This window comes from Metschnikowia bicuspidata, assembly GCF_001664035.1.
Source record: "Metschnikowia bicuspidata var. bicuspidata NRRL YB-4993 chromosome Unknown METBIscaffold_2, whole genome shotgun sequence".
NCBI lineage: Eukaryota > Fungi > Ascomycota > Pichiomycetes > Serinales > Metschnikowiaceae > Metschnikowia > Metschnikowia bicuspidata.
In genome coordinates, this window is record NW_017387732.1 from 461005 (window position 1) to 483277 (window position 22273).

At 47.9% G+C, this 22273-nt stretch overlaps 11 protein-coding genes across 11 annotated transcripts; 7 read left to right on the plus strand and 4 right to left on the minus strand.

Annotated features, from left to right (window-relative positions):
• Window positions 1-35: 35 nt before the first annotated feature.
• Window positions 36-956, plus strand: METBIDRAFT_38967 (microtubule-binding protein; the record flags this gene model as incomplete). Its single annotated transcript, XM_018857074.1, has 2 exons — window positions 36-477; window positions 589-956. The coding sequence occupies 2 exons, from the start codon at window positions 36-38 to the stop codon at window positions 954-956; spliced, it is 810 nt and encodes a 269-aa protein (XP_018712438.1).
• Window positions 957-1007: 51 nt separating this feature from the next.
• On the minus strand, window positions 1008-1591 carry METBIDRAFT_142442 (uncharacterized protein). Its single transcript, XM_018854489.1, has one exon. The coding sequence runs from the start codon at window positions 1491-1493 to the stop codon at window positions 1059-1061; it is 435 nt and encodes a 144-aa protein (XP_018712439.1). The 5' UTR covers window positions 1494-1591; the 3' UTR covers window positions 1008-1058.
• METBIDRAFT_142505 (uncharacterized protein) lies at window positions 1591-2634 on the plus strand. The gene has a single exon (XM_018854490.1). It carries the CDS (start codon window positions 1689-1691, stop codon window positions 2325-2327), a length of 639 nt encoding a protein of 212 aa, XP_018712440.1. The 5' UTR covers window positions 1591-1688; the 3' UTR covers window positions 2328-2634.
• A 361-nt stretch (window positions 2635-2995) lies between these two features.
• Window positions 2996-3253, minus strand: METBIDRAFT_39034 (uncharacterized protein; the record flags this gene model as incomplete). Its single annotated transcript, XM_018857084.1, has 1 exon — window positions 2996-3253. One exon carries the CDS (start codon window positions 3251-3253, stop codon window positions 2996-2998), a length of 258 nt encoding a protein of 85 aa, XP_018712441.1.
• A 2278-nt stretch (window positions 3254-5531) lies between these two features.
• PCL7 (Pcl7p) lies at window positions 5532-6602 on the plus strand (the record flags this gene model as incomplete). Its single annotated transcript, XM_018857194.1, has 1 exon — window positions 5532-6602. One exon carries the CDS (start codon window positions 5532-5534, stop codon window positions 6600-6602), a length of 1071 nt encoding a protein of 356 aa, XP_018712442.1.
• Window positions 6603-8697: 2095 nt separating this feature from the next.
• Window positions 8698-9272, plus strand: HHO1 (histone; the record flags this gene model as incomplete). Its single annotated transcript, XM_018854712.1, has 2 exons — window positions 8698-8753; window positions 9119-9272. Coding segments are annotated over 2 exons (210 nt in total), but the record flags the coding sequence as incomplete, so codon positions are not given.
• A 518-nt stretch (window positions 9273-9790) lies between these two features.
• On the plus strand, window positions 9791-10399 carry DFR1 (dihydrofolate reductase; the record flags this gene model as incomplete). The annotated part of the gene is made up of 1 exon (XM_018858707.1): window positions 9791-10399. One exon carries the CDS (start codon window positions 9791-9793, stop codon window positions 10397-10399), a length of 609 nt encoding a protein of 202 aa, XP_018712444.1.
• A 190-nt stretch (window positions 10400-10589) lies between these two features.
• Window positions 10590-12971, minus strand: PPS1 (Pps1p; the record flags this gene model as incomplete). Its single annotated transcript, XM_018853863.1, has 1 exon — window positions 10590-12971. The coding sequence occupies one exon, from the start codon at window positions 12969-12971 to the stop codon at window positions 10590-10592; it is 2382 nt and encodes a 793-aa protein (XP_018712445.1).
• A 1456-nt stretch (window positions 12972-14427) lies between these two features.
• On the plus strand, window positions 14428-14943 carry METBIDRAFT_39185 (altered inheritance of mitochondria protein 41, mitochondrial; the record flags this gene model as incomplete). Its single annotated transcript, XM_018857108.1, has 1 exon — window positions 14428-14943. One exon carries the CDS (start codon window positions 14428-14430, stop codon window positions 14941-14943), a length of 516 nt encoding a protein of 171 aa, XP_018712446.1.
• Window positions 14944-17157: 2214 nt separating this feature from the next.
• Window positions 17158-18801, plus strand: TAF14 (TATA-binding protein-associated factor). The gene has a single exon (XM_018855743.1). It carries the CDS (start codon window positions 17656-17658, stop codon window positions 18328-18330), a length of 675 nt encoding a protein of 224 aa, XP_018712447.1. The 5' UTR covers window positions 17158-17655; the 3' UTR covers window positions 18331-18801.
• Window positions 18802-20768: 1967 nt separating this feature from the next.
• STE4 (G protein subunit beta) lies at window positions 20769-21956 on the minus strand (the record flags this gene model as incomplete). The annotated part of the gene is made up of 1 exon (XM_018853864.1): window positions 20769-21956. The coding sequence occupies one exon, from the start codon at window positions 21954-21956 to the stop codon at window positions 20769-20771; it is 1188 nt and encodes a 395-aa protein (XP_018712448.1).
• Between the last annotated feature and the right edge of the window lie 317 nt (window positions 21957-22273).

The following is a 22273-nucleotide window of genomic DNA, read 5'->3' on the forward strand; positions in this document are numbered from 1 at the left end:
CGTGTTCTTCGAAATCCCTCCCAGCATTGTTCACCATGATCATAGGAGAGAGCAGAAGCGAGCTTCTTAGCTGGCTCAATTCAGCGTTTGGCCTCGAGTACAAAAAAGTTGAGCAGTGCGGTACGGGTGCGGCGTACTGCCAGATCATGGATTCTGTGTATGGCGGCGTGCCTATGGCCAAAGTCAAGTTTGGTGCCCTGATCTCGGACTACGATGCCCGCAACAACATGAAGATTCTCCAGGCGCTGTTCAACAGACACAAAATCACGCGGCAGATCGACACAGAGCGACTTATTCGATGCAGGCTCCAGGATAACTTGGAGCTTCTTCAGTGGCTCAAGCGGCACTGGATGGAAAACAAAGATGCAAATATCGCGTACGACGCGCCGGCTAGGCGCCGGGGCGGCACCGCTTCAGGCCAGGGAGAAAGAGCTGGTTCCGGCACGTCCAGACGTACCACTTTGACCCCTAGTTCGGGTACAAACACGTCTGCGGTGGCGTCCCGAAATGGCAGCAGAGTGTCGAGCACTGGAAGCGGTTTTGGCCAAAACGCGCTCTTTGTACCGAAACAACGAATGGCTTCGGAAGCCAATTCCGCGTCACAATCGTCGACCTTGCCGCATTCTGGGGGCGTGGATTCCCGGGTGTCGTCGGCCGAGATGGCACGTGATCTCCAGGAGAAAACCCAGCAGTGGAAGCTGGTGCAGGAGGAGCTTGTAGAATATCGAGTCATGACCGAGAGTCTCGAAGCAGAACGCAACTTCTACTTCAACAAGCTCCGCGACATCGAGGAGCTTCTGAAACTGATCCAGGAGCAATATGCACGCGACGATGTGACAGCTGAAAACGTCCGTCTGCTCTCAGTTTTGGATGTCATGGCAGAAATCCAAGAAATTCTTTATTCCACGGAAAAGGGATTCGAAATCCAGGACACTGCAGATGCTGAGTCGTTCTAAGACCACATGGGCACCAGGATTTGCTCTTGTATTATTTCAGACACTACCACTGCCAATGGCCGGTTATGGTGTCGGCAAATTACTAGTGAGCGGTCTGTTGGACTAACGGAAATTCATGGTCGTTTTTTCCAGAGACGGTCCAGGTGGATATCCAACATCGAAATTCTGTTGGCTGCAAAAAGCCATTTCCAAATTCAACTCGGGGTTTTCCTTCAGGTGGTTGACTTTTTTTTTGTGCCTGCCAATCATTGAATCATGGAGTGATATTGATATCTGGCAAACCATTAATGGTCTGAGCCTCAGGTCGCTAGTATGCTGGTCCCTAGAAGACTCGGTATCTCCTTCTGCATTGGTTTCAATGACGAGCTCCGGTGCAGGCGGGCACTCACGTGCTCTCACACGACTCCACATCTCTGCGCCTGCACGACATGCAGCGCGCTCACCAAGTGAGACAGGCTTTGCGATTTTCGTGCAGCCTGAGACAAAAAAAAAAAGAAAAAGAAAACCTGAGACTTTGTTCCACAACCGGTGTACCATCGCATACGCATCACCGATTCACCGTCTTTCCCGAGAAAACACTTGTGTGGACCCAGCTCGCTTTTTGGCGATATTTATTGTAATAGTTGGACCTGTTCGACCATTGTGTGCGCTGAGCCATTTGCCAGGCCTTCTTGAGCGACCCCAGTTCCACGTCGCCGTATTGACCTTCCTAACCTGACCACATCAACAAGTATGACAGCAACAACGTCGCAGCAATATAGAAGAAGACACTCATCCGTGCATCCGTTGCCTCTCCCCATGAGACATGGGCATGTGCATGGCCTTAGTGGACATCACGGAAAGCACACAGACATGCCCACCGCATCTAGAAGTCTAGCCACGCGAAGATTCTCCGAGGATGGGGAAGGCCGAGCAAAAGAACTGTTGAAATGCCAGTCTTGTGGGAAGGCGTATAAGCATATTTCCTCGCTCGCAAAGCATTTATGGGAGCACACGCCCGAATGGACCATGACAAAAAAATTGCTTATATCTAAGCACCAGCAGGTGCAGCTCTTGGAAGCTGCGTCTATTCTTGTGGGAATGAATGAGCCAGGCACAATCGTGGATGAGCACGAGGCTCCGGTAGGCCCTTCGCCATTTTCGCGATCGCTTCCCCAGTTCACTCCGGAGCATGAGGACCATCATCTACGCATGTCGGAGGAACAGATACCATCGTCATATTCCCCTATGCCCGGATGCGTCGGAGGGTACATAGACGTTCCAGCCAAGAAGCATCACACGCAGATGGAGTCACCCTACGAAGAGGAAGAAAGAGAGAAGAGAGAAGTTGTGGACGAGGACGAAGAGATCTTGGGCAGGATGGAGGCATGAGGGCTTTGCCTGCAGGCTGGGGCACACGGGAGCAAGCCTCCCACTTTCGTATGTACTGGTAGTGTGGATCACTAGACGGGGCTAATTGAAATGGCAGCGAAACGACATGGTTTCCACTGTAGCCCCAGGCCGGTGCGCGCCGCGACGGGCAAACACCCGTACACCGCCTCGGCGTGCGGGTATAAAAGCGGCGGACAGCTCCCCACCTCTTTTCTTCCGGCGTGGCTCCCCCTCCCAGTCCTGGCGCGGCCGCCCACGGCCAGACACCCCCATCTCGAAGACCCGTTTTGGTGATTTGCTTGGGGCAGGACTAAGCGAGTCTTTTGGGGAGCCCGCACAAGAAAGCGGACATATCATCCCCCGTGTATCATAGTACATCCAGCTGGCATTTCCTTCCCGGGAGATCAGACCACGGGTGTCTCCAAGCACACAGACATTCCATTTGTAAACGTAGCCAACTAGCCAGTAGCGTCCTAGTGTGTCTCTTCCGGACCCGGCACCGCGTCGGTCGAAGACCGCTCTGCTAGTCCACAGCCAGTCGAGCCGTGGGGCCCCGAACAAGTGTCCGCTTCTGCTACTCCTGTACTCTTTGATTTCGGGTGGCTACAGACTGCTATGTACAATTGCTGGAAGGTCTCTCGGCCCGGCTCGAAAACCACGACCCACAATCAGTCCTCGCCTGTGATGACTTCTGCGTTTAGTGGCTGCACCTTTTCGTACTGCTCTTTCAAGGCAAGCTGTTCGCGGTGCTCCAACTCGTTGGCAGCCTGTTTTTTCGACATTTTCTGGCGCATGCGCTCGGCATCTTTGATGGGGCCCTGTCTCAAATTCTCTCGCTCGATGCGCTGCTCAACGTTGATGTACACAAACGAGCAGGCGGCAAAAAGACAGGACGCAGCAAACGTGGCTTTGGAGGCCGTGGACATGTTGTTGGTGGGTGCTGACAAGGGAAGGCGCCGTTGCTTTTTTTGGGCGTGGCGTGGAGAGAGCACTTGTAGCTGGGCTCGTGGAATGGGAATATGTAGGACCGCGGGCCACGAACAGTCTGCACCCCGAACCCCAGCACCGGGCCCAGGGCTCGCTGTCACGTGCCTCTTGTTGGCATGTGTGGCGAGGGCTTCGGGCGGAGACTCGCCAGCCCTTGAGATTTCGCCAGCCTGGGCGTACGACACTGTCGATCCGGTGTGTAGAGTATACGTGTTCCAGGCTTCCGTGGAGGAGAAAGTAGAGGGGTGCGATTTCTGGGTGGAAGGCCGCTTGATTCATGTGGGCTGAATATGGGGGCTCCTCCTCTGTTCCGCCCAACTCCGGGAATACCAGGTATGTTTGTCCATTCTGCCGCATTAATTCAGACGAGCAGCCCGGGTTGCTGGGGGTTTCGGGTTGCTGGGGCCAATTCTCAAAAACACCTCCACAACAAGACAGCCAACACCGCCCATTTACACGAGGCAGATAAAAAAAGGCAATTTGTGCTTCATCCACCATCGCCGGGAATATCTCAGGCCTGATTCTCCTCCTGGCAAATGACTATGCATGAAGCTGTGACGAAATGCCCTTGCTAGTTGACCGCATTTTAGTCATCAAGACGAAGCCAAGAAGCAACGACCGCCATCGCTCCCTCTGCATCTAGCCCATGTGTCAGTCCAGTGGCCTTCCCAAAAAATAAAGGCCATTTAAATTGCAATCCGCTTGGCCTAATTTTTGTGGGCATGGCCCTGCGATAGCTGCGAAATTCCCAGCATCAGCTCGGGGGGCCCGGAACCGTCCCCGAACCATCCCCCGGAATGGTCCCCCGGAATTATCCCCGGAATTATCCCCGGAATGATCACCCGGCACTGCACTACCCCCGGAACTCGCGCGAAAACACAGATTCGCGCCGCACCCGTGCCTCCCTTGCGGACCGGGGTTTTTTATTAATCCTCCAAGCAAGGTCCCTCCAGTTGCCCCAGCCGTCCTTCAGATCAAGCCACCATACAACACCCGCCCCTCAAATCACAGTCAATACTCCCCTCATAGGCCCACCCACCCCCTGCCATATGCTAAAGCGCAACTCTGCCAATCATCTGGACCTGGCACCAGGCCTTTCAAGTACGTAACATTCTATGCCCTTACATTAGCCGCCCACCCAGCCCGCCGGTTTTTTTTGCGAGTGGCTGCCGTTTATTCTGCCCCACTGGCGCCTGCCATTTGGCCCCTTGTTTTTGCAGAAAAGCACCGCCCGCCGCCGGCCGTGCGGAGGCGGTGTTTGTGGTTTTTCGTCGGCGGCTAGCAGCCTTCCATTTGCCGACCACCGGGCCTGGGCACCATGCATTTAACAAACAAGCGTGCCACGACACGGCAGCCCACCACCCGGCCGGGGCCTGGCGGCGTTTTGTGTTTGTGTTTGTGTTTGTGTGCGTGTTTATGTGCGTGTCTGTGTTTATATTTTTTTGCAGCATTTACTAACCCCGTCTAGCCACGCAAGCGAGCCACTACTCGACCGCTGGGCAGGGTGCCGGACCAGCGGGTCTCCAGCATAGCGGCCCGCCCGTCGCGGCCGACCCGTCGCCCGAACACAAGCACAAGAAGCTGTCGGTGTCCAACTTGACGAGGAACTTGATGTCGTCGGCAGCACCCAAGTACAGCCACGCGCCGCCGGCCTCCCACACGTCCCCCCACACGGCCACGCAGACGGCCACGCCCGGGCCGTCGTTCTCCGGGCAGCCGCCGCTGTACTCGGCGTCGACGGCGCCGCACGGCAGCTTCGTGCCCGCCAGCCTGTTCGGGTCGCAGCACAGCCAGCCCGCGTCGTCGCCGTTCACGCACGGCACGCCTTTCGGCCGCTCGAACCCGATGCCGCTGTTCACGCCGCCCACGGGGAACATGCACTACATCCCCTTGGGCCACAACACGCCCACCGTGGTGTCGTCGTCGTACACGTCCAGCCACTCGTTCACGCCCACGTTTCCGGGCGCGCACTTCTGCGCCAGCGGCAACTTCCCCCACCACGAGAGCTCTGCCCACCACGCGTACCCGCCCCACTCGGGGCCTGGCTCGTACAAGGCCGCGGGCGGGGCCACCACAAACATTTCCATGGACTCCGCCAACCCGCACATGTCTCTGCACAGCAGAACCCCATTCAACAGACACATCATCTCCTCTGCCCCCTCCCACTTCGGGAAGCCTGCCAGCGGCAGCTACGTCCACTCGCTCCCAAACTCCTTCATGGAATCCTCCTCCCTCGCGGGCAAATCGTCGCACCAAACGCTCCACGGCTTCCCGCCCGAAACACCGGTGAAGCCACACCAGCAGCAGCCCGGCCACACCGGCCCGCCTGCCCGCGACCCCGGAAAGGCCCCCAGTTCCTTTGACGAGCGCACAGGCAGCTTTCTCGCTGGCCCCGACCACTACATGTCGTACCACGAGTACCTCGAAAGACTCAACCAAAGCGACGCGGAAAGCAAGGACGGGGACGCCAGTGGATACGAAGAGCATCTCAACATAGTGGAGTTCCCTGTGGACGAGCTCATCACCATGCTCGCTTGTCTCTTGACTAAAATTATTGAAGCCAACGACAAGCTCCATCCAAACCACTTTGACAACACCATTGCAGTGAGACAGAAACTCAAGGAGCACAAGAAGATGAAAAAATTAGAAAAGGAGCAGAGGTCTTACAGAAGGAGCAACTCGACTAGCTTCACCCACGGTGGAATCAATACAACAGTGTCCCATATCTCAGAGGATGAAAACTCGGACGACTCCTTTAACGATGAAGAGGACGAGCTCAAAAACAAGTACTTGGCAAACGTCCTTGCCTTCCACGGGACGAATGTACCTGGCATCACCCTTCATGCGTACCTCACTAGAGTCTTGAAGTATTGTCCCGTGACCAACGAAGTGTTTCTTTCCCTTTTGGTTTACTTTGACCGGATCGCGAAAAGAGCAAACATTTTCCAAGATAAAAAGTCCAACCTGGGCGACGAAACACCTACAGACGCCGAGCAGATATTCGTGATGGACTCATATAATATTCATCGGCTCATTATCCTGGGCATCACCGTCAGCTCAAAGTTTTTCAGTGATATCTTCTACAAAAATCTCCGTTACGCCAAGGTTGGAGGACTTCCCCTTGAGGAGCTTAATTATTTGGAACTTCAATTCTTGTTACTACTAGACTTCAAGTTGATGATATCCGTTGAGGATCTTCAAAACTACGGTGACTTGTTGCTTAAGTTCTGGAAACGAGAGCAATTGGCTGGTGAAATCGTTAATAGAGACACGCCTACTTCAGAATGATGCCCCCAAAACCCAGGCACCTTGAAGTCAATGCTAATAGAATGCCGTGCGTGATTTGTTACTTTTCAACTCGGTAAAAGACTACTATCAGGGCCAGAATATGGCACCTCCCCCATGACGGAGTACGCCATTATATAAGACAAGGCAATTTAGAATCTAATCCCATCCAACATATTCACAAAGGGCTCTTAATAGGGCTCACAAATTTGACTCACGACACATTTTAATTAGCATTGAACCGGGTTATCTCGACAGTATTTGCATATCGGAGGTGTTATTTTGTTTTGCCAGCGAACCAACCTGCATGCCATTCTGCATGCTGGAGTATTTCCATCATGCGTTTTCTCTTGTGCTTCCACGCTCAGAAACACCAGTCGACATACTGCATATCAACTGTAATTTTAGCGAGCAGCATTTAGCGAGCTTGCTACAGGAGCTGAAAAGAAAGCGCAATTACCAAATGTCCCGGTGAAACAAATATATTCACAGGTAAGCAATCGCAGCTTTTTTGACCGTATATCAATAGCTGACGTATTTGTCCCCTCAGAAAACAAAAAGTATATAGAAAAGAAGGAGTCATCTTTTCACAAAGGCAATCCAGTCACTATCATGCTTCAAATTGCAAAAGGCTCCAGATAGAGCATTACAACTTGCAAAATTTCTTCCGTGACACGTTGCAGTATGCTCAAATAGCTTGCGTCGCATTCTCTCAACCCTCTTATGAAATTTGACCCTGAAGCTTCAAAGTAGTTTGTGCCTTGGGTACCCAATCATGATTGGGAATTTGAGACTGTGCCTGATTTGCAATACATAGTATAGCACGGGACAACATTGGAAAAATTGACAACAGCTTTCTCTGGTACCTGTTTGGTCTGCTGACTTCCCTAATGTTTCGATGTGCAGGGACGATTCCGGTGTATCTAACTGATGTGAACTTGGTCTATTGTCATTTCCAGTATTTCCTGTTCAAACATTGTATAGAAACGCAGTTGCTGGAGAGTCCCATTTCCTCGAAGCAGTAAAGTGTGTCTTGGAGGTGCTATTGACTTTCGAAATATTAGGTTACTTACTTCCAGCTTGCTTGAAGGTTCGGAAAAACAGACCAGCCTGGCTGCAATAGGCTATGTTCGAAGCCATGTTGACGCAGAAAAAAGTGTCTCCTTATTTTCTTGGAAAATGGCAGAAAAAACTTCAATTGTCACTTTTTTTGGATTGGAGAGTTACATGCATTCCAAGACTAGACACACCAAGACAACGCGAGAGAGCTGATGTATTGACGGTCCAATCTGGCAAAAACAACTTCAATCGGAATCGAGGTTGAACCATATACCCCTTTTGCTCCTGGTAGAGGAGCTTATCCAATTAGGAGTACGCAGCTTCAAATTGTCTACATTGTAAAAACAAGTTCTTTGAATGGAACATTCTTATCAGCAAAATCTTAGTCCCAGACTAAAACGCTTATAATAGAGTCAGACTAATGCTGGTTCGAACCAGCCCAATCACCATACTTTTCTAAGACACCATACAAAAGCAGGTCAGTCGCATCGCCAATCAACCTGACTTCCTCTCCAAACGCCCCGAAATAAACAAGAAAAACCCGAAATCGCTCATCTATACAGCAAACACAGAGGACGCCCACTCACGAAAAACGGCCGAAACTCCCCTTGTCCAAAAAACGTTGACGGGCGCCGTCACGTGTGTCTTATCATGGTCACACGTTTCCCTGGTTTTTTCGCAGTCCCGCCCGCGTTTACCATCTTCCCCTTATAAACTTCGGCCGCGCGGGCGCGCACATAATTCTGGCGTTGTTTTGATCCTCACCCCATGGCCTATATTTTCCTACCACTTTTTCTTTCAAACATCAACACATTTCCACCACAATGCCTCCAAAATCTGCCCCTGCCCCTGCCGCATCCAAGGTCACTTACAAAGGTATGTATAAAAAATCACAAAGCCAAAAACAAACCGCGCTTGGCGGGCCCGTTTTCGGCCAGCCGCCGAGACTGACCCTGCTCCTTGTTTCAACACACGTGTTTGCGGAAACAACAGGACTCGAGCGGTTTCAGCCTCATATTGAAGGACCTTGCTAACAATATATACAGACATGATCAAGTCTGCTGTCACTTCTTTGAAGGAAAGAAACGGCTCTTCGTATGTATTCTAATTGTGTGGGCGGCTAGTCCCCAATTTTTTCCTGTCTTTCTTTTTTGAGGCGAGCGGGGCGACACACATTGCTATTTTTTCCCGCCCGATTTTTTCCCCCGAACGTGCGCGAGATTGGAAATCGAACCTGGATCATTTCAAATGGCAGAATGATTTTATCGGGGCAAAAATCCATGGGGGCATCTCGTCGCTCAAGTGGGCCCGGGGTCACGCCGCGTATAGAGGTGGCCTATTTTTGCGCCCATAGCCCACACACCCACCACAACTGGAAGAGTCATCGCTCGCCGCCCCTCACATTGTAATGGTATACGGTGCTGCCATATCCACCTTAATTGAAGACTAACTGAAAATAGCCGTCAAGCTGTCAAGAAATACGTTCAAGCCAACTTCGATGTCAAGGCCACCAGCTTTGACTCCTTGTTCAACGCTGCTTTGAGGAAGGGTGTTGAGACTGGCGACTTTTCTCAGCCAAAAGGACCCTCGGGCCCAATTAAGAACGTCAAGAAGGAGAAAGCTGCTCTTCCTGCCGTCGTCAAAGTTACAAAGAAGGCCGTTCCAAAGAAGCTTGAGCCTGAGCCAAAGAAGGCTGCCCCAAAGAAACCTGTGGCCAAAGTATCAGCGAAGAAGGTCACCAAGCCAGCAAAGAAAGCTGCTCCCAAGAAAGCCGCCCCCAAAAAGGCTGCTCCCAAGAAGGCTGCAGCGCCCAAAAAGGTAGTCAAGCCTGTCAAGCCAGTCAAAAAGACCACCCTCAAAAAGGCTATTGCCGCTTAGACAAGGCCGCAGCCTGGTTGATCGATTTCTTCCTTTGTACATTATAATGTTTTCAGCTAAAGACAGTGCGATACTTCATTTTATATTTCGAGCCCAGACTCATTTGTTTACTATGGTACTTTTATGTGTATTAATAAAACCCGCTTTGTTTATCGGCCCTGCACTCCTGTATGCAGGCGGGGCTGACTTTTCGCGACTGACAAACCGTAAGTCCAGACGCGACTGACCTGGTGAGCTGGACACACATATCTTCAATGAAGTCTACTCCAAAGGTATCTCTCATAGTCGCAGCCTTGCAGCCCGAATTCGGAATCGGCGCCAAGGGCAAGCTTCCGTGGCGCTTGAAACAAGAAATCAAGTATTTCAGAGACGTTACTAGCATGAGTCGCGAGGGCCATGTGAACGCTGTGATTATGGGCAGAAAGACATGGGAATCGATTCCAGCAAAGTTCAGACCATTGCCCGGGCGTCTTAATGTGGTTCTTTCAAGGTCGTGCGAAACTTCCGCGGAAAACGGGGTCTTTTTGACCAATTCCATGGACTCGGCCTTGCGCACGCTCCAAGAACCCGATTTTATGCATGAGAACAACAAGATAGATAAGATATTTGTCATTGGTGGTGCCCAAATATACAATGCATTCGTGGCTGATCCTCGCGTCGACAACTTGCTCATCACAGAAGTGACATACAATGGAAACCCAGCGGAGACACCAGTTCTTGATACATTTTTGGATTGGGACCTTAGTGCTTGGGAGAAAAAGACTGAAGCCGAATTGCTGGAATTTGCAGGTGTCGATTACACGAAAGGGCTAGTCACAGAGGGTGATTATAAGTATGAGTACACAATGTGGGAAAGAAAGTGAGTAATTTTATCAACCAAGAACAAATACGGAAGAATGCAGAATAGCACGTTGGAAATCGAGTCTTTGGAGCGAGCCACATGTCAATTCAAAGTCGCCTGTAACATGAGTCCCCACTACACTGACGTAAATTGAGTTGCTATCAAAAGCTTGGCAATGATCTCAGGGGTTTGCCAGGCGCTCTTCAATCACCTCATTCGATATATTGCTGATTCAACCGGTGGATTTCAGTGCAGAACGTCCACCAGCAGAAAAACGCCTCGCCGCTTTTCTTATCGTTTTGCTGGCGGCGCGAGCGGAGGTGCTCGTCGTAAAGAAACAACTCGTAGAAAAGCCGGAGGTTGGGCTGTATCACCACATTGAGCCGGCGTACCCGCACATATAAAAAGCTCTCCACTAGCGACATGTGGAAGTGTTTCATGACCGAAGCAATACACAACGTTGCAGAACGCGAGACGCCAATTCGGCAAAGAACCAAGGCCTTGTATTTTTGGTCAGGGGAAATCAAAAGCTTTTCTTGGACCCATTGGGGACATCCAACAAAAAGCAGAAACATCGAGTCACGCCCATCATCTTCGAGGCCATGGATGTAGATGAATGAATCCAAGGCTGGCACGGCATTGTGATGAAACAAACGAGCTCGTGTTTCGGGCGACGTGATTTGGACCTCGTACACCGAGGAATGTCCTTTGTTGAACAGATATATCGGCTCTATCACGGGGCCTTCAGTTGCCGGTGTTGCATCATGTCGAAAGGTACAGTTCAAAGCACCATACCAACGTGGCTTCTCGCCGATTGATACGACTTTCGAGATTTGAAGCGCGGATAAAAGTGTTGTCGATGAGGCATGACTAACCGAGCCCAAGTAAAGACTCTTATGGATGAAGTCGGGGAAAGTGGTCTCGTTTTCGCTTCGTAACCAATCCGCTGGTCGCACCAACGGCTGGTCCAAGATAGGTCCCGTTTCAGAGCACAGATCTGGTAAGAGAATTGTAGCATTTTGCAGCTGCGGCTTTAACAACTGTATGCGAGCCTCAAGGCTCTTGAGAACCAGGAACTCCGAAAATGAGAGTTGAAGCTTAAACTCTGGTTGTCGGAAAAGATCTAACGCCATCTCCTCGACATAGTCACATCTCCAGAGAAGTCCAAGGCCAAGGAGCAAAAAACTTGTTCCCGAAAAACCGTCGTAAGAGTGAATAAGAGCATTTTGTTGGTGCTCTTTAACAATGACACTGACAAGTTTCAAAAAAGTGAGGAAGCAGCTTGCAACATCTTCCGACATGGCTTCAGCTCGGAAGATCGCGCTGGAGAACTCAAGAAAAAGAGGTTCCTTCAACCCCTTTGCGGGCATGTCTTGCAAGATCAGATTTAGCAGGCTTCTCGATGGCATACGTGCTTTTTCATGGCAATATATGTACAACTGGAAGTCATGTTGCAATCCTGATCTGGTGCCGGGAATTGATTGTTTGAAATTTAAGGCGTTGCCCACATATAGGTTGGGGAAAGGCTGTGTCATGTTGTATACCAGCCAGACCAAATTCTGCTCCAAATAGTACAAGCTGCCGGGCTGGGTGAAATCTGTGCTTTTGTTGAAGAAGCGTTTCTTCTTCCCAGAACGGTGCCATACAGACGTCTGTGTGAAGTATTGGTCGACTTTTGGCCATTGGCGTGTTGGAAAGTCGACCACATATATGTTTCTTTTGTGGCACGAGCTTTGCAAATACTCGAGAATCTTTGCGACTTCGAAGTTGCTGGCAAGATCCATTTCGTTGTTGTACACCACGAAATGAGAAAGGGGGGCCATTAGGGTGGTTTGCAGCATGAAGTTTCGATTGGTCTGTGCCAGAGGACAGCACGGAGTATCAAAAGTCTGAGTGAAGTCTTTGAACTGCTTGAAGTTGGAGAGGTCCAAGCGCTCTGGGCTAACATCAATATCTCCAGTCTCCCTAAACACGAGCATGTCTTCGATTACGACAGAATTCGTGAGGTACGGGTTGCTTTCTGCTCGACTGTTCACAGTCATTAGGTGAAATCCCAGTTCTGTCGGCTTTGCAAACGTATCAGGCGGGAAGCGTCGGGAGATCGTCTCCGAGTCCTCGGCTAGAAATTGCAATTCTGACGAAGGGTCAAACCTTGCATCGAAATACACCTTTTCTCGGAGACCCGCAGATCCATGCAAGTATGGGAACATGTCATCTGGCGAGGGCATGGGGTTTTCTTCCGAATGGTGTAAATCGAGAAGCTGCTTGAGCTCTTCCGGCGAAGAAATGACATATATCTCAGTGTCCTTTATTTTTCTTAAAGACTTGTTAAGCCCTTCAAGACTCAGATGCACTGAAGCGCCAGGCCCTTTCCTCAGTAAATGCTCCTGTTCATATGAATCTTTGGACAAGCATATATTTCTGGAGTCGCTCAGAAATGCTGCTTGAGGGAAGTTGCGTTGTCTGGCATCTTTGAGTGAAGCGGGACTCGCTAGATTCTTTTCTTTTGACGCAAAACGTGCAGCTGCAAAATCGCTAAGATCTTGTGTTGGTGTGGATTTTGTTTTATGTATGGTATTAGATGCAACCATCATAGCGGTAACGCTCTCTTGAATCAGATTCCCTGCGTCTCCCTTTCTGTGTTGGAAGGTAAAGCAGGAAATTGGCCGATTTTTATCGCAAGTGCAGGCGACGTCTGAGTAGAGCAAAGTAGAAAAGCACAGTCCGTAACACGGCTAAATGCCTTTATTACCAATATGCCAAAGTAGCGGGGAAATCCCGTTTTTGTGGCAGACTGTGGGCTTTAATATACCCGTGCAAGAAATAAGAAAATCCATTTTGCCAACAAATTACTCGAACAGGGGTAGCAAGACTGGCATACCGTTGAAGGAAGGCGGAGCACGATAAGCTTCATGATAGACCTAGTTTTAGAGCTCCTGGATCTGGCTGAAACTATAGCAACTGAACTGAAAATCAGAAGGGGTTCTGAGGAACAAACGAATGCCGTGGTTAGTGAGGAAGACAATAGGAATTAAGGCACGTGCATCATACCCAGACAATAGACAACACGAAAGGTGGCCCCTTTGCGATTTGTAAGGTACGCGTTTACAATTTATTTCTCAGGCTCATCGCTATTATTGCAGCGAACAGCAGCTGCGGCGAAACATGAAATCAAGCTGAAAGTTGCTCGAATTAAAGTAATTGGGGTATGCGCGAGCAGTATGCACGGCGCCCAAAAAAGGCCCGGCTCTAGACTGCTGAATCGGCCAAGCTGACGAATCAAAGTACGATGAGGGTTTTCTCTTGATCTGTTTCTAAATATAGCATGTCGCCGAGTTTTGTGGCTTTGGTTCTTGGAAAACATGCCAAAACCAAATATGCAAGATAAGGTCATGCGGGTTTGGATTTGCAGGTAAGATGAGCATTCATTTTTCTCATCAAACCGCACGAAAAAGCTGGTTTCAAGATTCTTCGGGCCTCATGATACTATTGCAGTGGTGTTTGGTCTGAGTCCCCATATCTTTGCTGAGAAGTGGTATTTTTTGGTGGGCAATTGCGTTCGGTTCTATTGCGCACATACATTCCGTTGGCTAATTTCAGGCGTGCACCGAATGCTTGAACAAAGCGGCGACAAGCAAAGGAAACAAAGATATCAGCGGGAAATAAGCTTTTGATACCATGGCGCAGAAAAAGCTTGTGGGAAGGAGCCAACATTTTGTTTCGTTGGCTCTACGACCGTTTTACTTCACAAGCCAAACCCAGCAATGCAGGAAACTACACAGTTTGCCACCATCAGCCCGATTCGTCTCAACGTCCCCTCAAACCACATTTTCTTAACCCTCGACCACTCCGTATTTTTAGAAAAACTCTGAAGCTAAAGTTCGTAGATTTGGGGTTTTGATGACGGTTGGTTAGAGTATGTCTGGGCACGCTGGTAGTCGATAAACCCATACATCCTGGCAACAAGCCGGGCTCTCGAAACAACCAGGCCTTTCATACCCGGTCCTTTTGCGCCAATTCACACTCAAATTTCGACTCGATAACTTCTCTATGTTTGCCTCTGTTAGAAGATTGCAGGCGTCGTCAGCATACACGCAGCTCATGGCGCTGATGAAACAGGACTTGAAACAAGCCATGCTTGCTAAAAACAAGATAGAGAAAAACACCATCAGGTCGGTTTTGTCTAGCATCAAAAACAGCGAGATTGACGGCGGCAAACAGACTGAATTTGACTTGTACAGACTCTTCAACAAGATGATCAAACAAAGGGACGAGTCCCACCAGTTGTACGTATCGCAACAAAGGCTGGATTTGGCAGAGGTCGAGGCTCTGGAGTCGCAGATTATCCGTAGATACCTAGCCTCTTTGCCCGTAGCGTCCGAACAGGAAATAGCCGCCAAGACCGAGCAATGGCTCGTTGAACTTCGTGAGAAAAACGGCACTGATTTGCAAATGAAGGATGTCATGAAGCAGGTGACAGACGAGTTTGCGCAGAACTGGAACACGTTCCCCGCGGCCATCCGCTCCTTGGTTCCGCTGTTGTACAAGAGACTTTGGGGAAATTAGTGGTATAAATTGCTGGTATCTGGTATCATTTGTGGCTCGGCACTCCTTGGGCTCTAGCTTCGTGTATATATTCGGGTTCATAGGTCCGGCCTCTTGCTCTTCAAGACATTCCCCTGCCAACTCTTTCTCTTTAAATGTAGTCTCGTGACGCGCTGGTGGAAGTGCGTTTTTCTATGGTCATATTCACGAAGCATCGCAGGACCCTACTTGTGCATCGTGCATTCCCTGTATGACTGAATTCTCTAGTAGTGGGGACATCATCATGATGTTTCGAGTCTTTGCCAAAATTGAGACGAAAGTGCACCTTCTGGCCAACTTAGCATTGACGGTTGCTGATGATATCAAGTCCTTTTGTGTTTTGCTGTTGAGCCAAGAAGTTATATGCCCTTTCCTAGAATGTGTGCCGTTTCCAGCATCAGAGATGGATCTATTTAGCTATCCTCCACATTGCCAGCATATGCCAATGACTGGATCGGGTTGCTGTATCACTCTCTTTTGAATGGCCTTCTGTATTCAAATTAAAATTTAAATTCAAGCATATAGATGTTATCTGTTCTTCAGCGCCACATGAGCCTTGATGGCTTGGCCAAACCGATACATTTCCGTTACCTTGACAGGACATCAGGGCACTGGAATGCATGAATGTTTATCACCTGCCTTCCACAGGCGCTAATGTCTACATTTATTGGGCCACATCTGTGTCTCCAAAACTCAGGCTTTTGGAATGGCCAGTGTGACCCGAAAACAAGAATTCATGAAAACTTTGCTTGCTCTAATTGTAGTGTGGCTTTAAAAATAAGTACCAGCTGCTTCATCCTAAATTTTTCTCAGAAAAAATATCTAAGAGTTGGAAACGATTGGTTTACATATAAGAGACGGACGTTAAGCAGATTGTCAATTTTAGCACGCCCTGGAGAGCTAATTGAAAATGCTCATTGAAAAGCTACAGTTGTGCAGTCATAACGAGAACACAGATCTCTAGAAGTCATTTAGCTATATAAGCCTTCGTCACCGGGTTGGTTCAATTGCAGTTTTGTGATCAACTCACGAGATGTAGATATTTTAGAACCACTTCATTATTTCGAGTCAAAAAACTCAACGCAAGATATTGGCGTAGTACTCTGGGGTATCTTTGAAGCCGAAGAGCTGGAAGCAGCTTCTTCGGTACCGAATATTACCGTTTGTAAAGCGAAACCTGGATATAACCCTTTTCACCCACTGAAACTACAAGAAAAAACGTAAATTGGGCTGGTGTTGCCCAACAGTTCATAGTCCAGAAAAGCATGTTACGCTTTTGAAACAGAAGACAAATACCGTCTTTTTAACATTGGGCTGAAGCGTTCTCTTGGTTTTTCAATTTCGGGTGAAAATAGCGTATTCAGAAGAAAATTGAAATACTCAAACCCTCCAGAATTGATCCTTTGTCGCTGATTCCCTTGAACTTGAATGTTATGATCATCGAAGAATCATCATAGACCGGCGGTGTCCAAAATAGACAACGCCATGAAATAGAGCTTTCTATAAACTGTTTGTAAGTCATCATGAAAGACGCCCGGTAATTGGTGGCTTTTCGCGTAAAGTGACACGACACAAATTGTGGCACTATAAAGTATGTACTGTTCCAGCACGGTGTGCAATCTTTGTGAAATGATGTAGACACGGTGAATACTGACAAAGGTCTTCATTTCATCTTATCTTTTCTTTGCCTCTCTAGTTTTAGTATGTACATCCGATTAGTCTTCCTAGATATCTCCAGCTCCAGCCAAGTCACGTGCCACTACCAGGGCATTAAGGAATACAATGATTTCCCAAATAGTCGGAATGTCTTCTCACCAGCCATATACTCTTGCAAATTCGGCTCTATGCCCAGATTTCGCTCCTCTGGAAATATGCCTGTTGTATCCCACCATACTATAAGCAAGACGCATATCTGCGATACGTGGCCAAAGTAATTCACGTGTGCCATTATTTTGGCGACACAACAAGCACCTCCCACTGATATGAATCATCTCACCTAGTTGTTATTCTAATGGCATTTAAAATTCCCAATCCCCAAAGCTTTTTCTCCGGCTTTGAAATTTCAAGTGTATTCCCAAATTGAGCCAGCCTCCACCTGTGTGCAGCAAAGGCCGCATCAACCCACGGAAAATTGGGCAGTGGACGCACCGGTCCAAGCAAGCGTAATTCGAGAGTCGGTTGATAAAAAAGACTCGTGGAATTTCTGGCACTAGTAATCCGAGCCCCCACTTACATCACCATGTCTGAGGTATGTTTCACTGCCGTTTCGGCCATGTTTCAGGCGCCGCTGCCCAAACCGCTGTCTGCTGTTTTTTCTCCTGGCCTGGCAAGACCAATGGCTTATTAGGCTATATGGATCGGAGGACTCCTGGTCATATAGCGAAGGAAAAATCTGTTCATCTTGTCTTCTGTCTATCCTTGAAGTGATCGAAAGCTCTTTACAATTATTTTCACGAAAATTAGCGAAAGTACACAGGGCAATGTGATCTATACCATTACATTTTATCAGAGCTTCTTCATATCCACACACAAGAGATCATGTTGGAATTGGTCCAAAGAAACAGGAAGATTTTTGTTAGCCGCATCTGTTCGAGGACAGAAAATAAAGGGAATTCATATTCCCACATTTACCAATCAACGCTACTAACATTACAGGTCAAAAGAACTATTCGTATCACAACGAACCAGCACATCATGAAGGATGTGCCCGCGGTGGAAAACTATCCAATGAGGCAGTGGTCTATCGAAATCACCATGCTCAACGACCAGGGCGCCGTGATTCCAGCCACTATCCTAGATAAGGTTACGTATACTTTGCACCCGACATTCGCCAACCCGATCCGTGCCTTGAAACAGCCGCCTTTCAAGGTGGAGGAACAAGGGTGGGGAGAATTTGATATCCCCATTGCCGTCCATTTGGTGGGTATTCCAGGGAAGCAGGGCGAGAGAAAATTCAACCACGACTTGAACTTCTTGCAGGAGACTTATACCGTAGACCACGTGATCCTGGTGCCTTTGAAAAACGCCCAGTTGAACAAGCTCTTGGCCGAGTCTGGGCCTGTGCCTTTGGAGGGCGATGCCAAGCGCAAGTCGGACGCCGAAGTCCTGTCAAAACTGAAGAAATTGAAGAGTACCTCCAGTGCCACGAAAGGCTCTGTGGACTTGGAAAAGCTTGCTAAAGGTTTGACTTTATTGAGTGAGGATGACTTGATCACCATTGTGCAAATGGTCACGGACAACCGTACCAGCGATATGAACATCAAAAACGACTTTGAAAACGGCGAGTTCACCATGGACTTGTACACTTTGCCCGAGCTGTTGTTGAAAAGCTTATGGGAATATGTACAGAGACACACGACCAGTACATAAACAAGTGCTGGAAGTTACCTCGGCAAGGCTCCAAGGGGCGCTATTTCTCTGAATAAAATTTCAAAAGTATAATATACAAGTTTTAATGGAAAAATATCGAGCCTGCCAGTTCTAGAGTCTCATTGACCCGACTGGCATCATGAGCGTTTTGCTACTCTGATGGTGGCACGACGTGTTTCCCATTATGATCTGAAAACGCACTTTAGGAAATTTTTATTGAGTTGTTTTTGGTAAAAACAAGTCTGCTGCTCTAGTATCATGTGGAAAATCAGCTCCTTAGCTTTCAAAATCCAAGATGCAAGGTATCTCATTCTTCTTTGTAATTTTTTCTTTCTATGAAGCTACATGAGCCATTTTTCTGTTGACATCATTCAACAGTTCCGCAGATACTGAGTTGGATGTAATACCAGACAGTTCGTCTGAAATTTGATATTAATCTTGTGTAGAAAAATGTGTTTTCTACCGCTTGCGGTTTCGTTTTCCATTTTTTTAAACAGACCTTGCCTTTGTTTCTGTTATGTCTCACATTTTGACAATGGTAAGTGTGTAAACTCCGTACTCACGCAATCTCACAATTACGTCTCTTTATAATCTTTCCAGATTCATCTTCTTCGGTCTTCTTTTATTTCAAGTTGAGGATGTAAGCGTCAAAATTTGAACTTCAGAAAAGTTAGCATGGCAATTTTGGATTATCAGGGAAGTACTCTCGGATCATAACCCGTACTACACTACACGATATCTTTGACGTGTCAAAAACCTGAAGCTATTACTTAGCTATTTTCCACAGTCTTATGAAATTAAGACTCCGATCAATAAAAGGCTAGATTCGAGCCAGAGCCTGATGAATTATCCTTGACATATTTGAGATGCTAGATCTTTTGTGCGATCAATATAACAGCTTTACAAGGGCACTCTTATATATAAATAGGACAAATTAATCCGCTGTCACATCAGATTTGAAGAAGATACTCTTATGGCACACTATAGTGGAAAAGCTATACAGCTAAGTCTTCTTGAAGAACAGGAAAGCTTGTGAAGCCCCTGTTTGTTTAGCAACATATTAAGCTACTTTTCAGATCTTCCAGAATCTAATTCAATCTATTCCATTCATGTGAGAAAATAATGTAAACTTTTGTTTTATAGCGTGTCCTCTCTTGCAAAGAGATATTAGACAGCCCAGTACTGTTAGATGACAATTTTGCACTATAATTTACTAAACGATCAAACAAAAGAACATCCGAGCCAAGCTTTGAACTATCTCCTTTGTAAACTTGAAATATCGAGTCTTTTCGGCTGAAACATTTGAAATTTCGAACATTGGCATTTTTCTTGTATTATATGTGTAAACCGATTTATTTAACGATTTCTCGCAACCAAGATTTTTTGCTTTAGATTGTTTACGTCTGATTTTATTTCTGTTGCGGTCACGAAAAAATCTTTTGTTTTTCTATAGTCTATAATCAAAGGTATGTCGATGTAATAGGGTTGTTATGTGTGAAAAGTAGTTCTGGTTTTGCTGTATGCCATCCCATATTTCGATTGCCGTGGAGAGAGCACTTTTCCCCGTCCGATCAACATTAGTTAAGCCCTATAGGGCCACACTGAGTAGTGTAATGGGAGATCATATTCGAAACCTTGGTGCTCCAGTCTTTTCACTCTTGAATTTTTGCCTTTGAATCAAATGTGCTGATCAAAATCTCCAGTTCTGTACGAGCGCATACAAATCCAAGTATAACAAAGTCAAGCATATTTCTCGAGAACCTTATTTCGGCCCTGAAAATTCATTTGTCTTCTAAACGGTCTGCGAATCGAAGATCAGGGCTTCAAATACAGTGGCACAAATTTTTCGTAATCACGGAGCCTATACTTTCACTTTTTCGCCTACAATCCGGAATTTGCATAGCAGTATAGGCTTACGTTTATTTCTTTAGCAACGTAAACATATAAGCCTTTGGAATGCATTCGGATATCAAATTCAGCCATGAGGTTTGCACACTTTAATTGTACAGAATCAGAGTCTTGATACTCGAACGACAATTAGAAAATCGCGGTATTACTAAGTACTCCATGTTCAATGAAACCCGTGCTCCTAGATTTGAAGAATCGTCTCAGAAGACAAGACTGTAACATGCCAGCGTTTTCGAAAGCTTCTCTTGACTTCTTGCTTTTTGAATACTCTAGATTGTTTCCCTGACTTTCGCAGCAAGATTTATCTCTGCAGAAGTAATGATGTCTCACGTTCTGTATATCTTATATTGTTCCAATATCTCAATTAAGTATAGTGATGGAGGCTCAACGTTTTGGCGCTTCATCAAAAGTAAGACAAATGAAGTATCCTGAGAAGGCAAGTAGGCATGCAACAGGCATGCAGCTCCACAATCACAGTTTCACTGGATTGTACCTCTTTACAACCAACATCACCGGACCCCATTTCAAAATTAGGTTGACCAAATCTTAATCGTGGAGTCCCACGATGCTGTGGCGAGACCCTGGCCATCAGGGCTGATTGCAACCTGAGAGATCCGGCTCTTGTGGCTTCCATTTCCTACGCCAATCAGCTCTACGATCTCTTTCCGTAAGACATCCCATGCTAGACACCCATAGTCCGCGTAGCAAGCATACAAGATCCGGCCTGATTTGCTCAAGTCCAATGAAACCACTCCCGGTGCATCAAACTGCGACCACATACTGCGTGTACTGGTGGGCAGTCCCGGTCCCTCCCCCAGCATTCGAGGGGCCTCAAACTGTTCTCGTAAATTGTACTGCTCCAACTCGCACAGCGACCGGAAATCATAGATTTTACAGACCCCCTCATCATCTCCAGATATGAACGAATTTCCGTTCGGAAGTAGCGAGATGCAGTTCACATCTACGCGTGACATCTGGCACGACGTTTGCGGTGCTTTAGTCCTCAAATCCCAGAGTTTCACCGCACCATCGGCGCCAGCAGAAAGAAACGTTTGAGGCAGCATTCGCTCTTTGGGGGATATCAGTAGCAGGAGCACGTCACCGCAGTGATCTAAGAAATCTCTCGCCTTGGTGTGTTTTTCCATGTCCCATAATGCAATGGTCATGTCGCCAGAGGCAGTGAGGATTTGTTCATCATTTATGAACTCACACGCAGACACATATGCTGCATGTGCCCTTGGGATTTTGCGCCCTTGATCTCTGAGTTCCATTGTGTTTGTTCTCGTGCGCAATTGGGGATCATTAGGGTCTTCAACCTTGTAGATTGTGCACCGATTATCAAGACCGGCCAGTGCCACGAATCTGCCCGAGGGTGCAAAGGCACACAGAAGCACCCATGGGCTGTCCAACGGAATGGCTTGTAGTTTGAGCCCTGAAACAGAGTCCCATATAATCATGAAGCCATCTTGACATGCGGAGACTAGTTTGACTGAGTCCGAACTCCATTTGATCTGGGCAATCTTGTCTTGATGGCCCTTGAGTGTGTTGTATTGCCGGAGATAACGTTTCGGGGGTATTTGGGGCAAGTTTGCGCTGGCTTGTTTCAACGTGGTATCCTGGATAGCCAAATTAGATTTTTGTAGTTCCGAGTATAACACCTGGCAAGTCTGCTTGGCCACAAGTAATTTTGCCGACATTGGCTCCGCGACGCTCAGCATTTTAGTGGTGTGGCGTTTTGAGATGATTTCAGATAAGCGTGGAGATAGTTTTGCCTGTTGCGGAAAAAACAACTCAGCGGAGTTTCAGAGCGAGAGTAGCGACGGCGGGACGAGAATTGCGGCGGCTGGCCCACAAAAAAACATAAAACTGCCGTTACTCTCCGATGTGTCAGGCTCATGCAAGGACCTATCCTAATCTGGCATCCACCTGTACATGTGCTTCCGCAGTGTGCATTCTTGATGCAGCACGACGAGCCGCATGCGGTGATGGTGAGCGAATAGGCTTGGTGCTTCTAAATTCGACACTAGCGAGAGTG

Bases quoted from the DNA above. Each gene is read 5' to 3' on its own strand.
- TAF14 (XM_018855743.1), top strand. From the start codon at position 17,656: ATGAAGGATGTGCCCGCGGTGGAAAACTATCCAATGAGGCAGTGGTCT.
- METBIDRAFT_142505 (XM_018854490.1), top strand. From the start codon at position 1,689: ATGACAGCAACAACGTCGCAGCAATATAGAAGAAGACACTCATCCGTG.
- METBIDRAFT_142442 (XM_018854489.1), bottom strand. From the start codon at position 1,493: ATGGTACACCGGTTGTGGAACAAAGTCTCAGGTTTTCTTTTTCTTTTT.